At 42.2% G+C, this 25,683-nt stretch overlaps 1 protein-coding gene across 2 annotated transcripts in view; it reads left to right on the top strand.

The window, feature by feature from the left end:
• The window catches only part of LOC106577002 (cGMP-dependent protein kinase 1), a 144,226-nt gene that overhangs the window by 26,673 nt on the left and 91,870 nt on the right, over positions 1 to 25,683 (top strand). For both annotated transcript variants that reach the window (XM_014154633.3, XM_014154632.3), the window contains exon 2: positions 4,438 to 4,604. In XM_014154633.3, the coding sequence (XP_014010108.1) occupies positions 4,438 to 4,604 (167 nt within the window). The remainder of the gene's footprint in view (positions 1 to 4,437; positions 4,605 to 25,683) is intronic.

Genomic DNA, 25,683 nt, shown 5'->3' with positions numbered 1-25,683 from the left:
TGGTTTAGATAGCTGAAAAAAATGAAAAAACAGCAGACTGCTCTTGTCAGTAATACTTTGTTTATTCAGCGTATGTGTCGGCCTATTGGCCTTCGTCAGAGGGTTTAGAAAACCTGTTTTTGAAAAGATGTGGCCTTTAAAATGCTGAGGTATATTAATGGCCTTGTTCTTTCTCTCCCAGTTTTACTCTCTTTATATTTAAAACTAGTTCTCTGGAATATGTCTGTTGGTCTCTCTCTCTATCTCTATTTTCACTCGCTCAGCCTCTCTCTCCCTTATTCTTCTAAAAGAGCATATTTTCTCCTTTTAAGGAAGACAGACCGTGTTCAGTCCCCAAACCTGACTGAGTGTGTGTATCTTCCCTTCCAACGGAGAGAAAGAGAAGAGGAAGGAGAGGAGGAGGAGAGGAGGTTGGGTGTGTAATGGGGTGGCTGGCTAGAGTATAGAGGACATGAAACAGAGAGATTTTACTGGACTGCAGGCTCCTTCACTCTGGGGTCCGTAGTGTAGTAGGGAAGCCAGGAACCCTCCCTCCTTTCCTGGGTGTAAATCTGTCAAAGTCCGGGTTAGGGTTAAGGAGAGAAGTTTCTGGAGGTATGCTAAAATGTTACCCCTCCCTACTGTGCTTCTCTTTACTCTCTCATGGTTAGGATTAAAGTATAGATTGAAATATAGTGTTGTTTTTAAAGTATGCTCCTTTTATACCTTCATAACATCAAAAAAGATAAGCATAAAATGTATGCACGCATGACTGTAAGTAAGTCACTTTGGATAAAAGTGTCTGCTAAATTACATATATTATTGTATTATATTTTGTCAGCCTGGCTGTGTGTGGTCGCTCCTAAAGAGGAAAGGGGAATACCTAGTCAGTGGTACAACTGAATGCCTTCAACTGAAATGTGTTTTCAGCATTTAACCCAACCCCTCTGACATCCACATCTTCAGCGCCCGGGGAACAGTGGGTTAACTGTCTTGCTCAGGGGCAGAACGACAGATTTTTACCTTGTCAGCTCAGGGATTTGATCCAGCAACCTTTTAGTTACTGGCCCAATGCTCTAACCACTAGGCTAGGAACAGAGTTGTGTTTGGTGGTGTGTTGCCACAGAATTCTGGGCGGGACTTTAGAAGCTCGGGCAACACTTCAAACCGTCTCCCTTTTGTGAGTTCTATTCTCAGCATCCTTTGAGAGTTAGAAAGGGTTTCCTGTCCCTATTTTATACAAGCTTCTCTTTGAAGACAGCAGTTCTCGTTGGATTAACCCTGTTACATGTGATTAGCCTCTTTTACAGAATTGGATGATAGAGAGCCGCATGACACTACACTGTCTGCTTCCCTGTGAAAGGATTTCAGTACAAAACAGACACAGAACATCTCAGTATACTGCACATTACACCCAATCTTGTCTAGTCTAATTCTATATTCTGTTCAAAAGTAGTGCACTAGGGAATAGGGTTTTATTTGAGATTTTGTCAAGGGGCTGCAAAGCATCAACGGAATCAGGTGCAAAATTGTGGTGTTTAGGTGCAGAAGGTGAGCTGGGACCATGGATATTAACAAGATGTTAACTAACACTGATATATAAACAGAGACTCTTAAAAGAATAAACAATAATATAAATAGGGTTATCCAAAATGCACTTTAACAGGTATTTAATCTGATGGGTTCTGATTTATAAACTTCAAATATTGTTACAGGTGTCCTATGGAAAGGAGAAGGGCCACAGTCTGGTTGTTACACCAGCAGTTAATGGTTGTCTGTAGGAGGAATGCATATGGTGGAGTCAATTAAGGTTGGATATGAGCCAGGGGATTGGAATGTTATTGAGTAAGGGTAAGGCAATCACATGGTTGCGATCACTGATAAGGGTGGAGAGTTGTGGATTAGAGAGGAATGGTGGCCAAGGTCAGGTCAGGTCACATTAAGGGAGAAGGAGCAGTTTATTACCCACATCACTTAACTTCCTGCCTAGCAATAAATAATTCATGTTTCGAGGGAAGGAGGAGACTTCACCTAAATTGGGGTATATATACACTTGTGCTGGTGGGAACACCGTCTTGGTCTGTTCAGCTGTCTGACCCATTGGTTAAATAAACTTGGTTTGAGTTTTTAATAGTTGTCCATCAGTTTTTACAGTCATTTAGAACCTAACACATCAATTAAATGTCACTCTATAATCAGATCACTCACAATAATTTAAACATGAATGTTCAATACCATAGTACATTTCAACATATGAGGACATGATATCACATAAAAAGCATTTGAATAATGAATGATGATTATGAAAATAGCCCTCAACATTCTAATTACTGAGCGTGCGTGCGTGCCGGTCACATTCGCATAGTTATCCATCAGGTGCGTGTGGTCAGTAATGAGAACGTGCAGTTCAATCACACAATCCGTGGTAACTTTAAACTCTATTAAAGAATGTTTACATTTCTTCTCGTGTGTGTTATTTTGTGAAATAACTGTTGGACATGTTAAGCGATAGGAATATGTTTGGAAATGCTAGCAAAATGAACAAGCATTAGCAATGATTTGCAAATTGTGGTTGGCGCCAGATGAGGGAAATGCGTTGGAGTGGAATGTGTGGCATTGCCACATAAACATTTGACAGAACTCCACTTTTTTTTATGGCCCCCGGTTCCTGCACTGCTCCCCCTCCCTGCATCTTCGCCCTCCTTCCTTTTCCAATTTTCTCCCCCTCGTTTACTTTCTTCTCAATGGTCAACCTCTACATACATTTCACTTTCTCTCCATCTGTCACTTTTTCTGAACCTCATTCTGAGAAAATACTCAATCAACAAACTGTTCTCTGCAAACCCATGTCTGAAAGGATTGTACAGATTTTGGGCATTTGTTCAGTTTGGCTCTGCCTAAATTGACATCCCTCCCTGTCCCCATCTCTTTTGATATGAATATGTTATTCTCTCTGGCTTTCTTTGAATTTTGCTTCTAAAGCAGCTGGGAAAATGAGGCAGTTTTGAATAGAAAACTTGGCATTAGCCTTGTACTCTGTGTTTTTTGGTTCCTGCATACACCAGGGGTGTAGGCCTATTCACTAACAAACAAACGGAACGGAAGCAAACAGAAAATAACAGGGACGGAATTTATGCAATAGAAATATTTGTTTTCGGTGCAAAACAGAAACAGAAAAACAGTATTTAACTTCTTCGGGATCGGTGTCCTTTCCACAGGATGGTTGAGCTAATGTAGACTAATGCGATTAGCATGAGGTTGTAAGTAACAAGAACATTTCCCAGGACATAGACACATCTGATATTGGCAGAAAGCTTAAATTCTTGTTAATCTAATTGCACTGTCCAATTTACATTAGCTATTACAGTGAAAGAATACCATGCTATTGTTTGAGGAGAGCGCACAATTTTGAATAAACAAATTAGGCACACTTGGACAGTCTTGATACCAAACTTTGAACCGAAATCCAATGGTTCATTGGATCAGTCTAAAACGTTGCACATACACTGCTGCCATCTAGTGGCCAAAATCTAAATTGCACCTGGGCTGGAATAATACATTATGTCCTTTCTCTTGCATTTCAAAGATGGTACAAAAAAATACAAAAGAAAGTTTTTTTTCTTCTTTGTATTATCTTTTACCAGATCTATTGTGTTATATTCTCCTACGTTCTTTTCACATTTCCACAAACTTCAAAGTGTTTCCTTTCAAATGCTACCAAGAATATACATATCCTTGCTTCAGGGCCTGAGCTACAGGCAGTTAGATTTGGGTATGTCATTTTAGGCAAACATTTTAAAAAAGGGGCGGATCCTTAAGAGGTTTTAACTGTTTCAGTTGCAAAACGCTTTGCTACGGTGTGTGACTAATGAATACACCCCTGACCTTTATTACTGCGCTTTGGCTCATACTATCCCTTAGCAAGAGGTTGCACAGCATATTCGTAGCATAAAACAACTCTGTTCACATCTCCTAAACGAGCAATGTGGATTACCATTGTAGAAAAGTCTAAGCGAATTAGTCTTTACAAAGTGTACTTTTAATCAGATCAATCCATTTCTGTTAGGCATTGATTTCCTGTGTTTCTTGTTCCAGCTGTTGAAGCAAATAAAATACGAGTCACCTTGAAACCACAGAATTGAGAACATGTTTTTTTAATGAGTTATTTTCTGAAAATTCATTTGAAAAAGGATTTCAAATTCTGCAGGCTCAAAATAAACCACAGTAGACACTGAACTGCTGAATCTAAATTAAGTAAACTTTTTGTTGGGTATTATGCAATTGTTTAGTGTTTCCACCTTGCTTTTTTAGGCACATTAAGATGTAAAAAAGAGGCAAAGAAATGGCTAGGGGGTATCCACTCCACCTAAACAATGCTAAGGAAAACACAAATTCCTTACAATTACATATTACCATATTAATCCCATTTTTTCTACCTCCTTCTCCTCTAACCCCCAGGTCTAAGGACCTGATCAAGGAAGCCATATTGGACAATGACTTCATGAAGAACCTGGAGCTGTCTCAGATCCAGGAGATCGTGGACTGCATGTACCCTGTGGAGTATGGCAAAGACAGCTGTATCATCAAGGAAGGTGATGTGGGCTCACTGGTCTACGTCATGGAAGGTAAATACCGTAGCTTTACTCTCTCCCTGCGTCACACACTGTGATGTGTATGTCTGGTATTGGGGTTGTTTGAAGCTCTTAAATGTTGTTGTTGTTGTTTGAAACAGGAAATGATAAGCATTATTGGGAATAACCGTTACAGTTAGGAGATCAGGGCTTGACCCCTCTGTCCAGACTGAATCTCAAGGGATTTTGGAATGTGCCATTTAGTTTAATGCTTTACCACAATGACATTGTATTAAAAAAGTCCTACACAAATAAAACCTTCACAGAACACTTTTTCTTTTCCATAATCAACACAGGCTTGACTTCTAGGATTCTGGAATGGGGCCATTTAGACAACTTTTAGTGTCTAAAAAGTTGTGGAAAGATAAGTGAATTTAAGTGATCTTGACAATGAAAAAGTCACTGCCCTGCACTATAAACCTCCACCGACCCATAGCAATAGTAATTTGAAACATTATTAAAAGTTATCTGTTTGCAATAGTGTTATCTTTGCTTGTCTATGGGGGATACTACTCAGAGATAAATGTGTGTGTGTAATAGTTAGAGTGGCATTTAAAGTTAATTAGAGCGATTATTGATTGACGCCAGTGGAGGAGCAGTCTACTGATTTAAATTATGTCATTGATTCTAGGTGCGTTATTGGATAAACATTTGGTACGATTTTTCTGTCATGCAGTAAACATTGTGTTGTCAATTTAAATGAACCCAAACAGGATTTTTCTCTCTTTAGATCTGGTCATGAGAGGAATCCCCATCACGGCCAATGCTGACTGAATATATTTGACATTATAAAATGAATACAGTCCCAACACCTCTGAAATAGCAGCACATAGTGTACATGAATTGAGTATATCGGGGAAAGAAGTCTGGTACACATTTCTATTGTGGTCCTCTAGCTCGGCTAATCCTCTCCACCTGTAAAAACGAGTGGCATGTGTTGAAGGAAGCACACTATGTTGACTGAGCTGTCTCATTGTCACTGACATTGACGGCTCTTCAACAGGAAGGCTGCTAAAATAAACTCCTTTTAGATCACATATTACTTTGAGTTTAGGAGAGACAGCTGGTTCCTTCGCCTGTAGACTTAAAATATGAACACCTCAAGAGGTAGATATCAGCACTGCGGCATTTAAAGTTGATTATGTTTATGAGAAGGTTAGCCTTCGTCAGATTGATTGACAGCATCAGCGAGATTGTGGGTGTGCAGAGGTTTTCAGATTGTATTGTTTATATACAGGATGGGTGTGTGTGATGTAGGTGGAATCTACTCAGGGGTAATTTGGCTCAAGGTGAGCTGTGTATAGATAGGGCATTGGGCCACCACGGGCCGCCAGAATAGCTTCAATGCACCTTGGCATAGATTCTACAAGTGTCTGGATTTATATATTTAAATATATATATTTATATATATATTTATATTCGAGGGATGCGACACCATTCTTCCACTGGAAATTCCATAATTTGGTGTTTTACACACACACACGCGCGAGCACACACACACACACACACACCCTTTAAACCCCCTATATGCTTATTTGAGACCCCTCTTTCAAAGTCTCTGTGATCCCTTCTTCTAGCCATGGTAGCCAAAACAATGGGCAAATGGGCATTTGTATACATGACCCCAAGCATGATGTGATGTTACTTGCTTAATTAACTCAGGAACCACACCTGTGTGGAAGGACCTGCTTTCAATATACTTTGTATCCCTCATTTACTCAAGTGTTTCCTTTATTTTGGCAGCTACCTGTACCTCATTGATCAATACCACCTATACTTTCCCATTAGTTTGACTCAGACACCAAACTAGTTCTGAAAGCAAGACACACACACGCACACACACACACACACACACACACGCACACACACACACACACACACACACACACACACACACACACACACACACACACACACACACACACACACACTCAAATAACCCCATGCACACACACGCACAAATACATTTTTCACAGTGTGTGTGGCATTCGATATCACCATCTGCATCAATAGAGTTGGATCTCCTGTTGAGTGCAAGTGTCTCCCTCACCACATGATAATACATCTCCCCACAGGATGGACACATTCAGACAGATGATGTGGAGCATGCTTCAGAGGGTTTGTTTGGAGACTGGGTTTTTCTCAGTGACAATCACATAGTAAAAGGTGCTTTCTCAATAAAAGGTTTTTGAATTGGCTTGAGAGGCTTGATACTTTTAAATTTAAACGTTTTATATATAACCTTTATTTGAATGAAAGGAGATTAAAACAGTGTTGGATAAAGCCTTTATTTACCCTGCACCCTCCTTTCATTCAACCACTTCTCTTGACATCTTCATTTTTAATGACTTATCTGAGCTCTTTTGTGTGTAGGAGACCTCTCCTAACCTTCTGTCCTTACTTCCGCTGTAGGTTTCTACCTGAACACAATCTGCTTCAGTGGTAAATGTTAGTAGTTTCACCCTGAGGTCAAGAGCCTTGATTTAAGTGGGAAAAGGTCCAGTCTGTGACCTTTAAGCAGGACTGTCGACAGGACTGCTGGCCGTGGCCTTGCCAAGCCTTTGACAGCCAGCATCCTCTGGCCTTTATTTCTGCTGTCAGTAACTATGTTTCCATTAACTTGTCCAATGGTTTTTTTGTCGACATTTAGAAACTTTGCATAGAAAATAGATTTGACAATTGCCTACTATGGTGCGTTCCATCTAACTATCTTGCTTCGATAAAAACAGCTGGACGTAGTGATGCAAAAGCCAACATGGATAAATTGCAATAATTTACTAATATTTGCCATGTTCTAATAATTCTCATGTGCCAATTTATCGCCACGGTCCGTGCCATGGTGAAACTTGCCCTCCTCTAGATCTGTAATAATTGGATGGGGAAACTTGCATCCAGCCAGCCAGAAAAGCAAGGTGAAGTAATTCATCCATTCTTTAAAGTCAGGACAAGGATCCTGCAAAGAAAGAACATTTTTATAGTTGAAAGTATATTTAGCAGGCAGTAGGCATTTAGAATTAAATGTGGAGTGGAGCTTCATAGCTACGTCTTGACATCACGTGCTCTGCGTACCTTCAAATCATAATTTATCCGAAAACACAGTTTCTCTCATCATTTGTCATAATAAAAGTTTTAAAAATCCACCCGTGTCAAACAGATAAAAATGTTGTTGATCTTTCGAAAACGTCTCCTATATCCTCTATGGGCTAGGTGGGACGCTAGCGTGCCACCCGTGGTGCACTCCATCAACAGCAGGTGCATTTCAAGAGCGGCAAATTTGAATCCAAATAAATGTCAAAATTCAAATTTTTCAAAAATACAACTATTTTACACCATTTGAAAGATAAACATCTCCTTAATCTAACCACGTTTTACGATTTCAAAAAGGTTTTACGGCGAAAGCATAAATTTAGAGTATGTTAGGACAGTACATTTACAAGAGTTGTGTGTAATGTTTTGTCAAGTCAAAGACAGGGTCACCAAAACCATAAAACCAGCTAAAATGATGCACTAACCTTTTACAATCTCCATCAGATGACACTCCTAGGACATTATGTTAGACAATGCATGCATTTTTAGTTCTATCAAGTTCATATTTATATCCAAAAACAGCGTTTTACTATGGCATTGATGTTGAGGAAATCGTTTCCCTCCAATAACCGTCAGTCAAGTCAGCGTCACAAATTAAATAATTAAAATTAGAAAACATTGGTAAAATATTATATTGTCATTTAAAGAATTATAGATTTACATCTCTTGAACGCAATCAACTTGCCAGATTTAAAAATAACCTTACTGGGAAATCACACTTTGCAATAATCTGAGCACTGCGCCCAGAAAAATACGCGTTGCGATACAGACTAGACGTCATGTTGGGGAGATCTAAAATCGAAAATACTATGTAAATAATCCATTACCTTTGATTCTCTTCATCAGATGTCACTTCCAGGTATCACAGGTCCATAACGAATGTAGTTTTGTTCAAAAAAGCTCATCATTTATGCCCAAAAATCTCCGTCTCGTTAGCACATGATGTAAGCCAGCCGGACTTCTCGTCATGAACGAGGGGAAAAAATATATTTCCGTTCGTTCAAACATGTCAAACGTTGTATAGCATAAATCATTAGGGCCTTTTTTAACCAGAACATGAATAATATTCAAGGTGGACGAATGCATACTCTTTTATAACGTATTGGAACGAGGGTACCCAACATGAACTCGCGCGCCAGGTGTCTAATGGGACATCATCGTTCCATGGCTCTTGTTCGGTCAGATCTCCCTCCAGAAGACTCAAAACACTTTGTAAAGGCTGGTGACATCTAGTGGAAGCAATAGGAAGTGCCAAAATATTCCTAAACCCCTGTGTTTTTCAATGGGATAGGTTTAAAGTCAATACAACACATCAGGTATCCACTTCCTGTCAGAAAATGTCTCAGGTTTTTGCCTGCCAAATGAGTTCTGTTATACTCACAGACACCATTCAAACAGTTTTAGAAACTTTAGAGTGTTTTCTATCCATATATAATAAGTATATGCATATTCTAGTTACTGGGTAGGATTAGTAACCAGATTAAATCGGGTACATTTTTTTTATCCAGACGTGCAAATGCTGCCCCCTAGCCCTAACAGGATATCTGCAGTTTACAATGCTTTTGTCGAATAAACCTGGGTCAATGGAAACCTGCCTACTGGTGTAACTCAATTGTATCAGTGTTTGTGACGAACCGTTAGCCCCGGGGTAGCCACTCTCCTGCAGCATAAAATCAAATCAAACCAAAGTATATTTGTCACGTGCGCTGAATACAACAGGTGTAGACCTTACAGTGAACTGCTTACTTACAGGCTCTAACCAATAGTAAAAAAAAGGTATTAGGTGAACAATAGGTAAGTAAAGAAATAAAACAACAGTAAAAAGACAGGCTATATACAGTAGCGAGGCTATAACAGTAGCGAGGCTACATACAGACACCGGTTAGTCGGGCTGATTGAGGTAGTATGTACATGTAGATATGGTTAAAGTGACTATGCATATATGATGAACAAAGAGTAGCAGTAGCGTAAAAGAGGGGTTGGCGGGTGGTGGGTGGGACACAATGCAGATAGCCCGGTTAGCCAATGTGCGGGAGCACTGGTTGGTCGGCCCAATTGAGGAGTATGTACATGAATGTATAGTTAAAGTGACTATGCATATATGATAAACAGAGAGTAGCAGCAGCGTAAGAAGAGGGGTGGGTGGGTTAGGGGGGCACACAATGCAAATAGTCCGGGTAGCCATTTGATTACCTGTTCAGGAGTCTTATGGCTTGGGGGTAAAAACTGTTGAGAAGCCTTTTTGTCCTAGACTTGGCACTCTGGTACCGCTTGCCATGCGGTAGTAGAGAGAACAGTCTATGACTGGGGTGGCTGGGGCCTTTGACAATTTTTAGGGCCTTCCTCTGACACCGCCTGGTGTAGTGGTCCTGGATGGCAGGCAGCTTAGCCCCAGTGATATACTGGGCCGTGCACACTACCCTTTGTAATGCCTTGCGGTCAGGATGGGGAGTGTACATTCAGCACTTTAAAATGGAACCAGTTTTTTGAGGATTGAATAGTTGCAGAACTTGGGCTGAGGTAAACTTACTGTGCTGTTCAATTTGATGAATAATGGCCTAAATTAATGAGTTTGACTTAAGTCTCTGGTCCAATGTAGTTGACATGGAGCTGCTCTTGAAGACTGGGGGTTCTGATTGGGTGCTTGGGATCTGAACGCTCTTACAGGTTGATAATGGTGATAACAATGGAGTTAATTAGATCCCATTATTATCAAGTGTTTCCTTGACAATGCAATTTACAACTCCCATTAAGTTATAAATCTGTTATAATCAAATGTATTTCCCACTTATGTAGAGGGCCTCAGCTGAATCCGCCTCTCTTGATCCCAAGTTTGTCCAGACTTTCCCTTCTTTCCCTCGTTTCAGAATTTCTACGAGACCAGAAAAAATCTACACTATTGGATTCAGGGGATTTAAAGTTAATGGCATATCCTGAGGGATTTAGCGTTTTGCGTTTTGACACAAATTGGACACACTCCCCAATTATGTTTTTCGACCACACTTTAAGAAATGAGAAATGTTGCATTGTGATGTATTGGCTCCTATTAGAGTTCAATTGTTGGATTGAAGGTCTGTTTTAGATGTCACCACCACGTTTAGAACCAGTCAGATAAAAAATGACACACTTTGGCAAATAATACACACTGTCTGAGGCTTATGCATAGTCCCTTGAAAGACGTTGTCGACTAACAGAGCATTTGCATTTTTTTTGTTCCTTTTCTCTAAGTCTTCCGAAAGGTCAACTTTGCTTGACGCTTGATTGTATTGTTAATGTTGTGAAATACCTTAACAAGTTTTCCTATGATACTCTAGTTGATATTGTCCTGATATACCCCAATTCATATGTGCTCTCCTTAACTGTTCCTTTTCTATTCTTTGTTTGCATATTAATCTAATATAAAAGCTATCAGAAAATGATGCAAGTGTTTACTTTTTTCCCACTTTTTATTCTATTATGCATATTTTATTAATGTGATAGGCTACACCCCTTAGTTTCCCTGCCATCCCCTCCCCTCCATGTAACCTTATAAGCTACTTGATCTCATAGACTCAATGCAATTGACTTGAAATGCCAAGAGACATAAACTTGTTCCTGTACACTATTATGTGTGAAATTCGCTGTTATAAATGATGTATTTGTGTAGCTGAACTTTAATTGTTGAAAGAAATTATGAAAGAGATTGGTGTGTTTTTTAAATTATTTTATCATGGCATGGGATAATTGTTTGTTTCACCTACTGTAGCTATTTATAAAGCCCTTTTTACATAATCCGATGTCACAAAGTGCTATACAGAAACTCAGCCTAAAACCCCAAACAGCAGGCAATGCAGATGTAGAACCACGGTGGCTAGAAAAAACTCCCTACAAAGGCAGGAAGCTAGGAAGAAACCTAGAGGGGAACCAGGTTCTGAGGGGTGGCCAGTCCTCTTCTGGATGTGCTGGGTGGAGATTATAACGATACATGGCCAAGATGTTCAAATGTTCATAGATGACCAGCAGGGTCAAATAATAATAATCACAGTGGTTGTAAAGGGTGCAATAGGTCAGCACCTCAGCAGTAAATGTCAGTTGGCTTTTCATAGTCAATAATTCAGAGTTAGAGACAGCAGGTGCGGTAGAGAGAGAGAGAGTCAAAAACAGCAGGTCTGGGACAAGGTAGAACGTCCGGTGAACAGGTCAGGGTTCCATAGTTGCAGGCAGAAGAGTTGAAACTGGAGCAGCAGCACTACCAGGTGGACTGGGGACAGTAAGGAGTCATCAGGTCAGGTAGTCCTGAGGCATGGTCCTAGGGCTCAGGTCCTCAGAGAGAAAATAGAGAAAGAGAGAGAGAGTTAGAGCAGACTTAAATTCACACAGGACACCGGATAAGACAGGAGAAATACTTCAAATATAACAGACTGATCCTAGCCCCCCGACACATAAACTATTGCAGCATAAATACTGGAGGCTGAGACAGGAGGGGTCGGGAGACGATACCCCCGGACAGGGCCAACCAGGCAGGATATAACCCCACCCACTTTGCCAAGACACAGCCCCCACACCACTAAAGGGATGTCTTCAAACCAACAACTTACTACCCTAAGACAAGACCGAGTATAGCCCACGAAGATCTCCCTCACGGCACGAACCCGAGGGGGGTGCCAACCCGGACAGGAAGATCACGTCAGTGACTCAACCTACTCAAGTGACAGAACAACCACTGTTGTGTCGTCAGTAAACTTAATGATGGTGTTGGAGTCGTGTTTGGCCACGAAGTCGTGGGTGAACAGGGAGTACAGGAGGCGACTAAGCATGCACCCCTGAGGGGCCCCAGCGTGGCAGACGTGTTGTTGCCTACCCTTACACCTGGGTTGGCCCGTCAGGAAGTCCAGGATCCAGTTGCAGAGGGAGGTGTTTAGTCCCAGGGTCCTAAGCTTAGTGATGATCTTTCTGGGCACTATGGTGTTGAACGCTGAGCTGTAGTCAATGAACAGCATTCTCACATAGGTGTTCCTTTTATCCAGGTGGAAAAGGGCAGTGTGGAGTGCGATTGAGATTGCGTCATCTGTGGCTCTGTTGGGGCGTTATGCGAATTGGTGTGGGTCTAGGGTATCCGGCATGATGCTGTTAATGTGAACCATGACCAGCCTTTCAAAGCACTTCAAATCAAATCAAATTTTATTGGTCACATACACATGGTTAGCAGATGTTAATGCGAGTGTAGCGAAATGCTTGTGAGATTTGAGGCTGTATGTTGGCAGCAGCCACTCAATGTTAGTGATGGCTGTTTAACAGTCTAATGGCCTTGAGATAGAAGCTGTTTTTCAGTCTCTCGGTCCCAGCTTTGATGCACCTGTACTGACCGCGACTTCTGGATGATAGCGGGGTGAACAGGTAGTGGCTCGGGTGGTTGTTGTCCTTGATTATCTTTTTGGCCTTCCTGTGACATCGGGTGGTGTAGGTGTCCAGGAGGGCAGGTAGTTTGCCCCCCGGTGATGCGTTGTGGAGACCTCACTACCCTCTGGTGAGCCTTATGGTTGTGGGCGGAGCAGTTGCCGTACCAGGCGGTGTTACAGCCCAACAGGATGCTCTCGATTGTGCATCTGTAAAAGTTTGTAAGTGTTTTCGGTGACAAGCCGAATTTCTTCAGCCTCCTGAGGTTGAAGTGGCGCTGTTGTTCCTTCTTCACCACGCTGTCTGTGTGGGTGGACCATTTCAGTTTGTCCGTGATGTGTACGCCGAGGAACTTAAAACTTTCCACCTTCTCCGCTACTGTCCCGTCGATGTGGATAGGGGGGTGCTCCCTCTGCTGTTTCCTGAAGTCCACGATCATCTTCTTGATATGCCTCCTTGCTCGCACACACTTTTTCAGTTTCGCCCACACATTTTCTATAGGATTGAGGTCAGGGCTTTGTGATGGCAACTCCAGTACCTTGATTTTTGTTGTCCTTAAGCCATTTTGCCACAACTTTGGATGTATGCTTGGGGTCATTGTCCATTTGGAAGACCCATTTGCAACCCAGCTTTAACTTTCTGACTGATGTCTTGAGATGTTGCTTCAATATATCCACATCATTTTCCTGCCTCATGATGCCATCTATTTTGTGAAGTGCACCAGTCCCTCCTGCAGCAAAGCACCCCCACAACATGATGCTCCCACCCCCGTGTTTCACGGTTGGGATGGTGTTTTTTGGCTTGCAAGCCTCCCCCTTTTTCCTCCAAACATAGCAATGGACATTATGGCCAAATAGTTCTATTTTTGTTTAATCAGACCAGAGGACATTTCTCCAAAAAGTACAATCTTTGTCCCCATGTGCAGTTGCAAACCATAGTCTGTCTTTTTTATGGCGGTTTTGGAGCAGTGGCTTCTTCCTTGCTGAGCGGCCTTTCAGGTTATGTCGATATAGGACTCGTTTTGCTGTGGATATAGATACTTTTGTACCTGTTTCCTCCAGCATCTTCACAAGGTTTTTGGCTGTTGTTCTGGGATTGATTTGCACTTTTCGCACCAAAGTATGTTCCTCTCTAGGAGACAGAATGCATCACCTTCCTGAGCGGTATGACGACTGCGTGGTCCCATGGTGTTTATACTTGTGTACTATTGTTTGTACAGATGAACGTGGTACCTTCAGGCGTTTGGAAATTGCTCCCAAGGATGAACCAGACTTGTGGAGGTCTTAAAAAAAGACCTCTGAGGTCTTGGCTGAGTTCTTTTGATTTTCCCATGATGTCAAGCAAAGAGGCACTGAGTTTGAAGGTAGGCCTTGAAATAAATCCACAGGTACACCTCCAATTGATTCAAATGATGTTGATTAGCCTATCAGAAGCTTCTAAAGCCATGACATTATTTTCTGGAATTTTCCAAGCTGTTTAAAGGCACAGTCAACATAGTGTATGTAAACTTCTGACCCACTGGAATTGTGATACAGTGAACTATAAGTGAAATAATCTGTCTGTAAACAATTGTTGGAAGAATTACTTGTGTCATGCACAAAGTAGATGTCCTAACCGACTTGCCAAAACGATATAGTTTGTTATCAGGATATTTGTGAAGTGTTTGAGAAACGAGTTTTAATGACTCCAACCTAAGTGTATGTAAACTTCTGACTTCAACTGTATCCTTTGCGTCGGACTCGTTAAAGCAAAAATCTTCGTCCAATTTGAGTTGAGTAATCGCTGTTCTGATGTCCAGAAGTTATTTTCGGTCATAAGAGAAGGTAGCAGCAACATTATGTACAAATTAAGTAAAAAAATTTACTTTCAAACAACGCAAAAAAATAAATAAAATAGCACAGTTGGTTAGGAGCCCGTAAAACGGCAGCCATTCCCTCCGGTGCCATTCTAGGTATCCCTTTAGCGTACGCTCAAACCGCTGTGATTAGAACACCAGCTGAGAGTTAGATAAATATGACTGCTTGTGTTATGTCAATCTTATGTCAATCTTATGTCTTATCTTTCCTCACTTAGCACTAAGACTAATGTAGCCTACATTTTCCTGTTTAGATGATTGTGTAATGCTCTTATGCTTCTTCTGTTAATGTCTGAATATTTCATCCAACAATAAACTGCTTACATTCAGGACATAACGTTGTAAGGACTGTTTGTACAAAATGGTTCTTTGAAAAAACTGTTCGGCCTGCTCAAATGCAGACTGTTGCGTCAATCGTAGCTGGACGTTCTAAATAAGCAGTCTAATCCCACCGGTTTGAGCGTACGCTGCAGGGACCACTGTAGAATGATCACACCCATGTGTTGGTATGTGTCAAAGGGTTAAAATCTCCATTGGCCTCATGGTGAAATCCCTGAGCGGTTTACTTCCTCTCCGGCAAGTGAGTTAGGAAGGGCGCCTGTATCTTGGTAGTGACTGGGTGTATTGATACCCCATCTCAGTAGCGATTGAAATCACTGGGGAAGCCAAAACCTCCCCCATGTGTTCAAATCAAATCAAATCAAATCAAATGTATTTTTATATAGCCCTTCGTACATCAGCTGATATTCTCAAAGTGCTGTACAGAAACCCAGCCTAAAACCCCAAACAGCAAGCAAAGCATGTGAAAGAAGCACGGTGGCTAGGAAAAACTCCCTAGGAAAAACTCCCTAGAAAGGCCAAAAACCTAGGAAGAAACCTAGAGAGGAACCAGGCTATGAGGGGTGGCCAGTCCTCTTCTGGCTGTGCAGGGTGGATATTATAACAGAACATGGTCAAGATGTTAAAATGTTAAAATGTTCATAAATGACCAGCATGGTCAAATAATAATAATCATAGTAGTTGTCGAGGGTGCAACAAGCACGTCCGGTGAACAGGTCAGGGTTCCATAGCCGCAGGCAGAACAGTTGAAACTGGAGCAGCAGCACGGCCAGGTGGACTGGGGACAGCAAGGAGTCATCATACCAGGTAGTCCTGAGGCATGGTCCTAGGGCTCAGGTCCTCCGAGAGAAAGACAGAAAGAGAGAAAGAGAGAATTAGAGAGAGCATATTTAAATACACACAGGACACCAGATAAGACGAGAAATACTCCAGATGTAACAGACTGACCCTAGCCCCCCGACACATAAACTACTGCAGCATAAATACTGGAGGCTGAGACAGGAGGGATCAGAAGACACTGTGGCCCCATCCGATGATACCCCCGGACAGGGCCAAACAGGCAGGATATAACCCCACCCACTTTGCCAAAGCACAGCCCCCACACCACTAGAGGGATGTCTCCAACCACCAACTTACCGTCCTAAGACAAGGCCGAGTATAGCCCACAACGATCTCCGCCATGGCACAACCCAAGGGGGGGGCGCCAACCCAGACAGGAAGACCACGTCAGTGACTCAACCCACTCAAGTGACGCACCCCTCCCATGGACGGCATGGAAGAACACCAGTAGGCCAGTGACTCAGCCCCTGTAAAAGGGTTAGAGGCAGAGAATCCCAGTGGAAAGAGGGGAACCGGCAAGGCAGAGACAGCAAGGGCGGTTCGTTGCTCCAGCCTTTCCGTTCACCTTCACACCCCTGGGCCAGACTATACTTAATCATAGGACCTACTGAAGAGATAAGTCTTCAGTAAAGACTTAAAGGTTGAGACTGAGTCTGCGTCTCTCACATTGGTAGGCAGACCATTCCATAAAAATGGAGCTCTATAGGAGAAAGCCCTACCTCCAGCCGTTTGCTTAGAAATTCTAGGGACAATTAGGAGGCCTGCGTCTTGTGACCGTAGCGTACGTGTAGGTATGTACGGCAGGACCAAATCGGAAAGATAGGTAGGAGCAAGCCCATGTAATGCTTTGTAGGTTAGCAGTAAAACCTTGAAATCAGCCCTTGCCTTAACAGGAAGCCAGTGTAGGGAGGCTAGCACTGGAGTAATATGATCACATTTTTTGGTTCTAGTCAGGATTCTAGCAGCCGTATTTAGCACTAACTGAAGTTTATTTAGTGCTTTATCCGGGTAGCCGGAAAGTAGAGCATTGCAGTAGTCCAGCCTAGAAGTAACAAAAGCATGGATTAATTTTTCTGCGTCATTTTTGGACAGAAAATTTCTGATTTTTGCAATGTTACGTAGATGGAAAAAAGCTGTCCTTGAAACAGTCTTGATATGTTCTTCAAAAGAGAGATCAGGGTCCAGAGTAACGCCAAGGTCCTTCACAGTTTTATTTGAGACGACTGTACAACCATCCAGATTAATTGTCAGATTCAACAGAAGATCTCTTTGTTTCTTGGGACCTAGAACAAGCATCTCTGTTTTGTCCGAGTTTAAAAGTAGAAAGTTTGCAGCCATCCACTTCTTTATGTCTGAAACACAGGCTTCTAGCGAGGGCAATTTTGGGGCTTCACCATGTTTCATTGAAATGTACAGCTGTGTGTCGTCCGCATAGCAGTGAAATTTAACATTATGTTTTCGAATGACATCCCCAAGAGGTAAAATATATAGTGAAAACAATAGTGGTCCTAAAACGGAACCTTGAAATTTACAATTGATTTGTCAGAGGACAAACCATTCACAGAGACAAACTGATATCTTTCCGACAGATAAGATCTAAACCAGGCCAGAACTTGTCCATGTAGACCAATTTGGGTTTCCAATCTCTCCAAAAGAATGTGGTGATCGATGGTATCAAAAGCGGCACTAAGATCTAGGAGCACGAGGACAGATGCAGAGCCTCGGTCTGACGTCATTAAAAGGTCATTTACCACCTTCACAAGTGCAGTCTCAGTGCTATGATGGGGTCTAAAACCAGACTGAAGCGTTTCGTATACATTGTTTGTCTTCAGGAAGGCAGTGAGTTGCTGTGCAACAGCTTTTTCTAAAATTTTTGAGAGGAATGGAAGATTCGATATAGGCCGATAGTTTTTTATAATTTCTGGATCAAGATTCGGCTTTTTCAAGAGAGGCTTTATTACTGCCACTTTTAGTGAGCTTGGTACACCTCCGGTGGATAGAGAGCCGTTTATTATGTTCAACATAGGAGGGCCAAGCACAGGAAGCAGCTCTTTCAGTAGTTTAGTTGGAATAGGGTCCAGTATGCAGCTTGAGGGTTTGGAGGCCATGATTATTTTCATCATTGCGTCAAGAGATATAGTACTAAAACACTTTAGTATCTCCCTTGATCCTAGGTCCTGGCAGAGTTGTGTAGACTCAGGACAATGGAGCTTTGGAGGAATACCCAGATTTAAAGAGGAGTCTGTAATTTGCTTTCTAATGATCATGATCTTTTCCTCAAAGAAGTTCATTAATGTATTACTGCTGAAGTGAAAGCCATCCTCTATTTGCGAAGGCTGCTTTTTAGTTAGCTTTGCGACAGTATCAAAAAGAAATTTCGGATTGTTCTTATTTTCCTCAATTAAGTTGGAAAAATAGGATGATCGAGCAGCAGTGAGGGCTCTTCTATACTGCACGGTACTGTCTTTCCAAGCTAGTCGGAAGACTTCCAGTTTGGTGTGGCGCCATTTCCGTTCCAATTTTCTGGAAGCTTGCTTCAGAGCTCGTGTATTTTCTGTATACCAGGGAGCTAGTTTCTTATGACAGATGTTTTTAGTTTTTAGGGGTGCAACTGCATCTAGGGTATTGCGCAAGGTTAAATTGAGTTCCTCGGTTAGGTGGTTAACTGATTTTTGTCCTCTGACGTCCTTGGGTAGGCAGAGGCAGTCTGGAAGGGCATCAAGGAATCTTTGGGTTGTCTGAGAATTTATAGCACGACTTTTAATGCTCCTTGGTTGGGGTCTGAGCAGATTATTTGTTGCAATTGCAAACGTAATAAATTGGTGGTCTGATAGTCCAGGATTATGAGGAAAAACATTTAGATCCACAACATTTATTCCATGGGACAAAACTAGGTCCAGAGTATGACTGTGGCAGTGAGTAGGTCCAGAGACATGTTGGACAAAACCCACTGAGTCGATGATGGCTCCGAAAGCCTTTTGGAGTGGGTCTGTGGACTTTTCCATGTGAATGTTAAAGTCACCAAAAATTAGAATATTATCTGCTATGACTACAAGATCCGATAGGAATTCAGGGAACTCAGTGAGGAACACTGCATATGGCCCAGGAGGCCTGTAAACAGTAGCTATAAAAAGTGAGTGAGTAGGCTGCATAGATTTCATGACTAGAAGCTCAAAAGACGAAAACGTCATTGTTTTTTTTTTGTAAATTGAAATTTGCTATCGTAAATGTTAGCAACACCTCCGCCTTTGCCGGATGCACGGGGGGCATGGTCACTAGTGTAACCAGGGGGTGAGGCCTCATTTAACACAGTAAATTCATCAGGCTTAAGCCATGTTTCAGTCAGGCCAATCACATCAAGATTATTATCAGTGATTAGTTCATTGACTATAACTGCCTTGGAAGTGAGGGATCTAACATTAAGTAACCCAATTTTGAGATGTGAGGTATCACAATCTCTTTCAATAATGGCAGGAATGGAGGAGGTCTTTATACTAGTGAGATTGCTAAAGCGAACACCGCCATTTTTAATTTTGCCCAACCTAGATCGAGGCACAGACACGGTCTCAATGGGGAAAGCTGAGCTGACTACGCTGACTGTGCTAGTGGCAGACTCCACTAAACTAGCAGGCTGGCTAACAGCCTGCTGCCTGGCCTGCACCCTATCTCATTGTGGAGCTAGAGGAGTTAGAGCCCTGTCTATGTTCGTAGATAAGATGAGAGCACCCCTCCAGCTAGGATGGAGTCCGTCACTCCTCAACAGGCCAGGCTTGGTCCTGTTTGTGGGTGAGTCCCAGAAAGAGGGCCAATTATCTACAAATTCTATCTTTTGGGAGGGGCAGAAAACAGTTTTCAACCAGCGATTGAGTTGTGAGACTCTGCTGTAGCGCTCATCACTCCCCCTAACTGGGAGGGGGCCAGAGACAATTAATCGATGCCGACACATCTTTCTAGCTGATTTACACGCTGAAGCTATGTTGCGCTTGGTGACCTCTGACTGTTTCATCCTAACATCGTTGGTGCCGACGTGGATAACAATATCCCTATACTCTCTACACTCGCCAGTTTTAGCTTTAGCCAGCACCGTCTTTAGATTAGCCTTAACGTCGGTAGCCCTGCCCCCTGGTAAACAGTGTATGATCGCTGGATGATTAGTTTTAAGTCTAATACTGCGGGTAATGGAGTCGCCAATGACTAGGGTTTTCAATTTGTCAGAGCTAATGGTGGGAGCCGTCGGCGTCTCAGACCCCACAACGGGAGGAGTAGAGACCAGAGAAGTCTCGGCCTCCGACTCCGACTCGCTTAATGGGGAGAACCGGTTGAAAGTTTCTGTCGGCTGAATAAGCGACACCGGTTGAGCATTCCTACAGCGTTTCCCTCCAGAAGCCATGAGAAAGATGTCCGGCTGCGGGGACCGTGCGAGGGGGTTTATACTAACGTTACTATCTGTACTTACTGGTGGCACAGACGCTGTTTCATCCTTTCCTACACTGAAATTACCCTTGCCTAACGATCGCGTCTGAAGCTGGGCTTGCAGCACAGCTATCCTTGCCGTAAGGCGATCGTTCTCCTGTATATTATAAGTACAACGACTGCAATTAGAAGGCATCATGTTAATGTTACTTAGCTTCGGCTGTTTGAAGTCCTGACGAACCATGTCCAGATAAAACCTTCGGGGTGAAAAAGTTGAATGAAAAAGTTGAGTGAGGGAAAAAGTAAAAATATACGGTAATGAAAAAGTAAAAAACCGTCAGGTAACAAAGTAAGATCGGCAACAAAACGCACAGCAGCGTAAACAACGGCTCTTTCACCGATGCAATTCGGTTACCGACGTTCACCAAAACGATCCGTTCAAAAACAACCTTTCGTTACCGAACGACCATCGTTGTGATAATTGCATTGTTTGTTCTATAACCTGTTACTTTATATGCTTTGCAACCATGATATATAGGCCTAAAGGCAGAGACAATAAAAAGACCCAATGGCAGAATAAATTCAACCACACCTTTGTTTTTTTGCCCCATTTTTTGGGGATTACAATCATGTCTCATCGCTGCAACTCCCCAACGGTCTCGGGAGAGGCGAAGGTCATATCATGCGTCCTCTGAAGCATGACCTGCCAAGCCACTCTTCTTAATACCTGCTGGCTTAACCCGGAAGCCAGCTGCACCAATGTGTCGGAAGAAACACTGTTCAACTGACGACCGTAGTCAGCCTGCAGGCGCCCGGCCCGCCACAAGGAGTCGCCAGAGTGCGATGAGCCAAGTAAAGCCCCCCCGGCCAAACCCTCCCCTAACCGAGACGACACTGGTACAATTGTGCACCGCCATATGGGACTCCCGGTAATGGCCAGTTGTGACACAGCCTGGAATCAAACCCAAGGCTGTAATGACCCTGCAAAACTGTGATGCAGTGCCTTAGACCACTGTGCCACTCGGGAGGCCCCATACTTTAGTTTTATCGCAAAACCGGATAGCAACCTCTGTCCAGTGAATTCCACAAAGCATATTGCATGTACAGTAACAGACAGTTACATGATCTATGCATGTTCAAGCAAGTTAATGTTTTCCGACATTTTCGGACCACTAAACAACTATTGTTTTAGAACCACAGAGTTACCGCAAGTCGCAAGGAAAACAGGAGCTGCACCATTTCAACATCATTAAATCACCTCTGCTTAGTCTAATACAGTGACAGCTAAAAGATACCAAAAACAATTTAGTCCAATCAACGTAAGCTAAATATAATGTGGCTGTCCATGGTTCTGATTTTTGTGTGTGTGTGTTTGTGTGCGTGTGTGTGCATGTAGAAAAACATGTTGACTCACCCTACTTGTAGAGAAACACCAATGCCATCTTCCTCTCTTTCATGTTGATGAAACAGTCTATCACTCTGTCATACAGTACACACTTTTATTTATTTATTGTCCTAGGCTACCTGGCTAAAATGCTTGCTCGCTAGCCTAACTTCCATTCATGGGTAACGTTAGCTAGTTAACATTAGCCTAGTAGATCTAGCTACATATTGAACTTCCATACTCTCAGGCCAGGGGCACAACAATGTATGAATTAATGGTTGGATCAGAATCGGCGTTATAATCATTGGCCAACACGGAGAATTAAATAAAAACCCTATCTCCATCCCTGGTTAATTTAGGAAAGGGACCGTTTTAGCTAGCTAGCTAGCCACCGGAGGACAACAACACAATGAGACGCAACAATTCCAGTTTTTCTGTCAGTGACGTATGCTTTCAATGGGATTTGATTGGAGTGACGTCGTTGGAAAATCTCCCTGGTCTTTGTGGTTGAATCTGTGGTTGAAATTCGCTGCTCGACTGAGGGACCTTACAGATAATTGTATATGTGGGGTACAGATATGAGGAAGTCATTCAAAAAGCATGCACTGTTATTGCACACAGAGTGAGTCCATGCAATTTATTATGTGACTTGTTAAAAACATTTTTATTCCTGAACTTATTTAGGCTTGCCATAACAAAAGGGTTGAATACTTATTGACTCAAGACATTTCAGCTTTTCAATTTTTTATAAATCAATGAGCATTTCTAAAACATAATTCCACTTTAAATTATTGGGTATTGTGTGTAGATCAGTGAGACAACATCTCAATTTAATCCATTTTATATTCAGGCTGTAACACAACAAAATGTGGAAAAGGTCAAGGAGTGTGAATACTTTCTGAAGGTACTGTGTGTGTGTGTGTGTGTGTGTGTGTGTGTGTGTGTGTGTGTGTGTGTGTGTGTGTGTGTGTGTGTGTGTGTGTGTGTGTGTGTGTGTGTGTGTGTGTGTGTGTGTGTGTGTGTGTGTGTGTGTGTGTGTGTGTGTCCTTGAGATTGGATTGCTGATTTAATCAGGAGGTACGAAAAATAGATTATTTTTTCTCTCTAATACACTTTTCTCTCATTTGATTTCTACTTTGTATATGAGAATGAAAAAGTTAATTTGCAGTTTGCAAAATATGCATGACATCTGTGCTCTGTAGTGATCTGTGTGATAAAGAAAATAAGCTTTTTGCAGAGAAAGAAAGAGTTCCTGTTAAAAAAAAGGACACGTTATAACAAACTTTATAGGTTCCATTCAACGTGTTATTATTGATCCGTCCTTCATCTACCCAATGAGAACTGTCCAGTCTCGTTTCACCTATCATTCCCAACTTCTCTTTGTCACTCTCTGTCCTCCTCCCTTTTCACTCTAATGTGTCCTTGTCCTTATTATTAATCTCTTTCTGTATCTATCTGTCCCACTTTTCCCTTTCTATCCACTTCCTTTCTTTTCTTTCCGTCAGCCCCCATCTTCCTTTTTCTCTTTCTCTATGTTTAGTATTTATCCCAGGAGGCTATATTGATTCATATTCCCAGTCTGTGGGTTAGATGAATATGCTTTAGAGGGAGACTTAATGAGTCATTTGTGAGGGATCCCTGAGTCTTTAACTCTCACTCTGTATAAACCTACTGTTGAGAGCTCCTCAACAATAAGGTGATACATTTACACTTCGTAAAGTTTGCATGTGTGTATATGTGTGCCAACCTCAAGCTTCTTGAACTCCCCTTTGAAAAGTGGATCATGAGTTCAGTTTTTTCTAGAGGACCCATCAAAGCCTCGTCTATTACATTTTACATTTTAGTCATTTAGCAGACGCTCTTATCCAGAGCGACTTGCAGTAGTGAATGCATACATTTCATGTATTTAAAAAAATATATGTTGTACTGGCCCCCCGTGGGAATCGAACCCACAACCCTGGCGTTGCACACACCATGCTCGCGTTGCAAACACCATGCTCTACCAACTGAGCCACAGGGATTGGGGGAAATCTATAACCTCCCAGTGTAGAAGTTGGCTTTAGGCACAGATCTAGGATTACCCTCCCCCAATCCTAACCTTAACTATAAGGGTCAAAATACAGAAATTAGGTCAGTGTCCAGGGGCGACTTAATCCTTCTCCTATCTATAATCTTTAGAGGCCATGTCTTCTCCTCCTCCCCTAACCACTGATACAGGGTCAGCTATTTTTTCATCCCCTGAAGGTTAAGGTTACACATTGGAGGCAAGGTAATCTGATCCTAGAGCTGTGGTTTGGGAGACCTTCTACCCCCAATGTAGGAGTGGGACTGTCAACTGTGGACAGGGTGTGTGTGTGTGTGTGTGTGTGTGTGTGTGTGTGTGTGTGTGTGTGTGTGTGTGTGTGTGTGTGTGTGTGTGTGTGTGTGTGTGTGTGTGTGTGTGTGTGTGTGTGTGGTCTATATCTGTGCCTGTTTGCCTAGAGTGTGTGAGGTAGCCCTATGTTCTAGTCTAGGGAAGAGACTGATGGAGCTCTGGCTGGCTTACTCTCTCTCTTTTTGCTCAGGTTCAGCATGCATTGAGACCTTTTTTGGCCTTGTTAGAAGCTGCAAAACATCATGGCTGTATGGAGAGCAGCCGTCATTACCGCCATGTGAAAATATCCAGCTTTGAAGCACTGACCTTTGTTGTATGGTATTTTCAGTAATTGCATTTCCTGTGCTCTGGATGTTAGGGCAAGGTACTTGGAAGAACATATTTGAATAGGGTTTCAGAATGTTCAAAATAGTATAGCCCATTAGTCAAGTATGCCACTTAAATCAAGCCTTATTTTTGAGATAACAAGCAAGGTAAAGATAGGTAAAAGGTAGTTTTTTAGTCTCGTTGTGCTGAAGCAGCCCCAAAAAGCATGAAGTCTAGGCTGCCCTGAGGCATAAAATAAAATAAATCCTCTGCTGTGTTCCTTTGTCATGTCATTTGACAATTGTGAAATTATCATGTCAAATCTTTTATGTTTGGTAGAATAGGCTAGCGTGTTCCATGTGTTAACACGGCATGTAATGTCACCCTGTCAACCCATGCCAACAGTGTGTGTGAGTTTGTGTGTGTGCGTCCGGCACTATGTTGAAATAGACAGAGGAATTGAATCCTCTTGGTAAATGAGCCTCAGCGATATCTGCGCTCTGATTCGCCGGGCCAGGAAGAAAATGAAGTCGGCCCATTAGTGTACTTTAAATGTCACAATAATATGCGGCACTAACCGCTAATGTCATAGTGTGCTAAAAATAACCCTCTGTGGAAAGGGTTCGACATAGAGCCCAAATGGGTTCTACCTGGAACCAAAATGATTCTATCTGGAACCAAAAAGGGTTCTTAAAAGGGTTCTCCTACGGAGACAGCCGAAGAACCCTTTTAGGTTCTAGATGGCACTTTTTTTTCTAAGAGTGTATTGGAAAAATGACATGGTTCATTGTTGACGTTACAGATATGATCAGGAGGAATTTATAAATCATTATCCAAGTTGGCTAATCATTCACCAGGGTCTGTAATGACTAAACTTAATTAGAGCACGGCCCATACAATCAGAAATAATCTTCTGCTCAATTATCTTTGACTATAGTTTCAAATCTCTTCATATTAAGTAGCCTAGCAGTTAAGAACATTAAGCCAGTAACCCAAAGGGCGTCGGGGGTTCGAATCCCTGAGCTCACCAGATAAAAATATGTCAATGTGCCCATGAGTAAGGCACTTACTCTTATCCAGGAGTAATTAGGATTATCTG

Source organism: Salmo salar, chromosome 18 (genome assembly GCF_965601325.2).
Source record: "Salmo salar chromosome 18, fSalSal1, whole genome shotgun sequence".
Taxonomy (NCBI): Eukaryota; Metazoa; Chordata; class Actinopteri; order Salmoniformes; family Salmonidae; genus Salmo; species Salmo salar.
The sequence above is the reverse complement of the archived record's forward strand: the minus strand, read 5'-3'. Positions and strand labels throughout refer to the sequence as shown.